A 5,000-nucleotide genomic window follows, 5' to 3' on the forward strand; every position below is an offset into this window, starting at 1 on the left:
TATATATATATATATTATATATATATATATATTGTGTGTGTGTATATATGTATATATATATATATATATATATATATATATATATATATATATATAGAGAGAGAGAGAGAGAGAGAGAGAGAGAGATAAATAGATATAGATAGATAGATAGACAGACAGATAGATAGACAGATACATAGATAAATGTATGTACAACTACTCTCACACATAAAAAAAATAATTTATTTGATTTCCATCCGACATTGAGAAGAACATCATAAACCATACTGAAAAAAAAAATCATATGTAGCTTTCACTCCATTCCTACACATCTTAACAAGCCTCTTTAGAACCCACCCCTCCTTGGTTGCAGGTCCTTACGCCGCGCCCTTAGGGGACCACGGCAGCGCCTGGGTCAAGGTCACGGAGGGAGGTCATGAGGATTACCCCGACGTCGAGGTCCGCCTCTCTCCTGCCGCCCAGCATCTTGACTTGGGACTCTTTTCGCCTCATGTTTATAGGATGGATAAACTGGTAGTGATCCTCGTGTGATTAAGGATCCTTCGTGTTTTTTTTTTTTTTTTTTTTTTTAATGATTTTGGATTCGTTGTTTTTTTCTTTTTATGTTCTCATAGTCGAGCGATTATTATTATGAAAAAAAAGATTCTAGAATTCGATTCTCTCTTTCAGAAATAGACGTATGGAACTGTAAAAAAAAATGATTATCCCTTTTTTTCTCTCCTCTCTCTTCCAGAAATACAAAAAATATTATATACCTCTGTTCGGTCGCGAAGGATACACGCTTTTGCCTTACCTCCTAAGACCAAAGAGTCTTGGATCGGTCACGCTTCGGTCGAGAAACCCCACGGATTTACCTGTCATCGATCCAAATTACTTGAGTCACCCCGATGATCTCGATACACTAATTGCAGGTAAGAGAAAAAGAAAACGGAACTGTATTCAAAATATACAAAGCATATTTCACAAACAATTATATACTTTCAAATCTTGTCAATCTTGTTTTAATGTCTTCTAGATTTATCATCGTCTATTTTCTTGTCCACAGGCATTAAAATCGCATTAAAATTGGGCAACGGAACAACCTTTACCCAAGAATTTGGTGCAGAATTCCACGACAAGGTAGGAGCAACTGCCGTGCAATCTAACCATACGATAATTATAACTTCTATGATATCTCAGCTCTTTGTGGATGGTAATAGCTGTAATTATAGTGATAGTTATGGTAACAAGGTAACAATGAGGATGGTGATGATGATAATATGGGTATCATTGTAATAATACTGATACTAATATTGATGATAATGATGAATATGATTGTGATAGACATAATGATCATAATGATGATAATGCTAGTAGTAGTAGTAGTAATGATAATAACATTAATGATAATGATATTGATGTTAATAATATTCATGAAAATAATGATGTTAATTATGCTGATAATAAAGATAATGATGATAATCATAATAACAATGACGATATTAAAATAGGAATAATTATGATAATAGCGTCGATTACAGAAATAATTCAAATATTAATCATAATAATATCGGTAGTGATAATGATAGCAATAGCAGTGATAATAAAATCATGATATCAAAATAATGATAATAATAAGATTATTCATAATAATGGTAATGGTGATAACAATAACAGATGAAAATAATAATCATATCTATCTATCTATCTATGCATAATAGCCAGTCCCAGGATGCAAATTGAAACGCTATGGCACCGATGACTACTGGGCATGCTACATACGTCATATGGCATCCTCCTTTTGGCACCCGGCTGGCACCTGTAAAATGGGTCCCACCTCTGACCCCAACGCTGTGGTAGATCATAAGCTCAGGTGAGTGTGGTTTTACTGAGAAAGTAGCAATACTGAGATACATGTACGCTCATTTAGGCAAACGCAGACACAGTACAAACAATGATTTATATACATAAGCAAAAGTAAGGAAATAGATACACATACAAAGGCAAAAACACAAATGAAAGAAGTCTAAACGTTCGAACACACACAGCTACACACACGCGCAAACACACACAAACACACATGAACATGCACACAAGCACAAATCAATAACAAGCACACATGCAAAACCCTCGCCCTTCTCCTTCTAGCACCCCACCCGCCAAACACACAAAAAAAATTAACATTCTTAAAAAAATATATATAATGTGGTAGACTTATGTATTTCGAAATCGGGATTCTCCTTCTCACATCACAAATCTCCAGCACGTTTACCCACAATGCTCCTTCCCTCTTTCCTTCCTCAGAGTACGCGGTGTGTCGGGACTGCGTGTTGTGGATGCCTCGATTATGCCTGTCATTGTATCCGGTCCCATCCTAGCACCGGTTATCATGATTGCCGAGAAATCAGCAGATGATATCAAGATGGAATGGGGGATTGATGTCTGAGTCTTTCGTTATGTCTGTTATGTTTTGTGATGTTGTGTTTAGCTTGTGGTGCTCTCTAGCTTTCATATCATATGGTATATGTATAGTTTATATATATATTTATGTGATATGTATATATATATATAATTTATATATATATATTGAAGAAAAAATAGTACGTTATATATATATGTGTGTGTGTGTGTTTGTAAGTTGATATAACTTTGTACAGTCTTCTATTTATAGAGATATCTAATGAAGTTTATATGTAATATAAACATTCACTGATCATATAATATATTGAAAGAATATTTGTGATTATTATGGCTATTATTACTATTTCCTTAATCATTCTTAGCCACACGATTTACTTCTCGTAACTAATAATTTTATTAGCATAATTTGCCTCTGATACAAATAAGAAAAGGAATTAATATCTAGATGTGACAACACTGATAAATCGTGCAAGGCTTTCCAAGTAAGATTGCCATCACTGCCTTTTACCCACAAATAAGTTTCAGTAGTGGTTGGAAAATTGTGGTTATAAAAGAAAGATAGATCGATGGTTACTTTATCTCTAAACTGTTGAGCTCATTTTGCTCTTTGAATTGTCTGACTGTTCATGATTAGGTCAACTGTAAGACAAGATATAAGATTTCTTGCTCTGTTCTAATAGAAAGCTTTGAATCATTTTGTGAGCTACTTCACATTTACCAATTAGTAGGACTGATCTTCGATTGGATTAGTAGTCAAGTGCAGATCTAATCTTCTGCAATGGACTGGCCACGTCGCAGGTTAGAAAATTCCTCGAATTCGATATCAGTAGACTGAGCCTTGCGTAGAGGTGCCTTGGCAGAGGAAGGATCAGGGTGCACCAGCTTGAAGGGAAGGTCAGCAGTCAGGTCGCCGGCGATGGCGCCGCAGTTGAGCTTGACGCGGACAGAGTAGGACACGACGATGCCCAAGGCGTCGTTGACGTTCTTGCCTTCTGCCACCAAAGTGGAGGACGCCAAGTTGGCGTCCTGGTCCTTGACTTGGCCGTCGAGGGCGATGCCGAAGCGTCGCTTGTTGACGGAGGCGACAGGGTTGAGGGAGACGGTCTTGGTGAGACAGGATCCTGGGGTGATGGGACATCCTTCGCGAGACTCCAGTGAAGCCACGACTCGGCTGAAGTGAGTGTTGGTCATGGTGACCTCCACGTGCTGCACAACCTCAGCCTTCATGTTCTTGACGGTCTTCTTGGACACGTTGTTGACCGAAAGTTTTGCCTCGATGGCTTGTCCGTGGAAGTAGACATCGCGAGGCAGTGACAGTTCAAGGTTGAGCCTTCCTGGGGAAAGAGTGAAGCCCTTGCTGACCAGGGTCTGGGGCTGGCGGTTGCTGGATTCCGAAGGGGCGAACTGGACCTTTCGGACGGCAAAGCCGACGGAGCTGCGCTTGTGAGGACGGTCCTCCTTGCGATCAGCAACGTACAGCTTGAGGTCGTAGATCACACCAAGTGGCTGGGTCTGTTTCAGAGAAGTAAGAAACCTGGTGATAATGCAATTCCAGTTATGGATTTTTATACAGTTGTAAAAGACAATAGCATATGGTATTTTTGTTAAATCAAGAGTTTTTTATACATTTAAAGAAAGGAAAGCCAAAGAGTAATGGATGTAAATACATACAGAATCCTCACTGCCGCTGTCGAGAGAGACGGAGCAGGGAGCGTTCTGGGGAAGAGCCACGCTGATGGGGTAGGCGTTAGCACCCAGCTTCTTGATGAGTCGTTCCTGGACATCGGTCATCTGGACGTCTCCAGTATGGGGAGCGACCTCGGTGTTGACGAGCTCGAGCTCCTTGCTGAAGTGAAGTCCCATGACCTCATCCTCCTCGCGGCCGTAGCGGTACGTGACCGCCACGCGCGCGAAGACCCTCCTTCCACGCAGGTAATCATGGTCCACAACGACCACACCGTCCACGGGGGAGGTGTGGCTGATGTGGTCCACGAAGTCCCGCCGACTTAGATACGCGGTGACCTTACCTAGAAAGGAGTATTAGGATACTTAAAGCATTGTATTTACAATGATACATGGAATAACACAAACTATACTGCAATAGTTTTGTTCTTACCATTAGGCGAAGTCTTCTTGAAGACCTTAACAGCGTTAACCATTAAATTGGTTGTTGGTAGACTCGGAAGAGTGTGTTTAGTCCCGAAGATTGTCGGAGCGAAGCTGATGCCGAGCGAAGGCTGAAGGCGGTTCTTATACTGCCTCGCCCACTTAATGAGATTTGTAGTCAGGCGTTGGCACTTCCTGTGACTTGTTTTTTTACTTGTAGCCTTTTTTAGTGATGGTCTTCCCTTTAGAATTCGCAAATGTTTTACCAGTGGGTATATGATCGTTGGTAGCTTAAGATTTTCAATAATAACAAAGAAAATTAGTTAGCCATTCAAAGAAACTGAACACATATACACATATATATGTACATGTATATATATTCATATATATGTATATATATACATATATATACATACATATGCACATATGTGTGTGTATGTGCATACACACAAACACACACACACATATGTATATATATATATATATATATAATT

General features: G+C 39.4%; 2 protein-coding genes across 2 annotated transcripts in view; one reads left to right on the forward strand and one right to left on the reverse strand.

Annotated features, from left to right (window-relative positions):
* LOC122251921 (glucose dehydrogenase [FAD, quinone]-like) overlaps positions 1-2,472 on the forward strand; it is an 8,328-nt gene extending 5,856 nt beyond the window's left edge. Inside the window, exons 9-13 of the mRNA XM_086543685.1 lie at positions 353-513; positions 734-911; positions 1,046-1,119; positions 1,701-1,852; positions 2,284-2,472. Of these exons, the coding sequence (XP_086399811.1) occupies positions 353-513; positions 734-911; positions 1,046-1,119; positions 1,701-1,852; positions 2,284-2,425 (707 nt within the window). The 3' untranslated portion in view covers positions 2,426-2,472. The remainder of the gene's footprint in view (positions 1-352; positions 514-733; positions 912-1,045; positions 1,120-1,700; positions 1,853-2,283) is intronic.
* A 678-nt stretch (positions 2,473-3,150) lies between these two features.
* Positions 3,151-4,644, reverse strand: LOC122251927 (arrestin homolog). Its single transcript, XM_043014170.2, has 3 exons — positions 4,517-4,644; positions 4,072-4,427; positions 3,151-3,912 (listed from the first exon to the last, which is right to left on the reverse strand). The coding sequence occupies exons 1-3, from the start codon at positions 4,557-4,559 to the stop codon at positions 3,166-3,168; spliced, it is 1,146 nt and encodes a 381-aa protein (XP_042870104.2). The 5' UTR covers positions 4,560-4,644; the 3' UTR covers positions 3,151-3,165.
* Between the last annotated feature and the right edge of the window lie 356 nt (positions 4,645-5,000).

This window comes from Penaeus japonicus, unplaced genomic scaffold, assembly GCF_977035675.1.
Source record: "Penaeus japonicus unplaced genomic scaffold, GWHDUDI00000001_assembly GWHDUDI00000014, whole genome shotgun sequence".
Classification (NCBI taxonomy): Eukaryota; Metazoa; Arthropoda; class Malacostraca; order Decapoda; family Penaeidae; genus Penaeus; species Penaeus japonicus.

Excerpts from the sequence above, each read along its gene's own strand:
- LOC122251927 (XM_043014170.2), bottom strand. The coding sequence starts at position 4,559 with ATGGTTAACGCTGTTAAGGTCTTCAAGAAGACTTCGCCTAATG. Across the intron at positions 4,428-4,516 it reads CAAGAAGACTTCGCCTAATG|GTAAGGTCACCGCGTATCTA; the intron begins GTAAGAACAAAA and ends ACTCCTTTCTAG. Across the intron at positions 3,913-4,071 it reads ACAGCGGCAGTGAGGATTCT|ACCCAGCCACTTGGTGTGAT; the intron begins GTATGTATTTAC and ends TCTCTGAAACAG.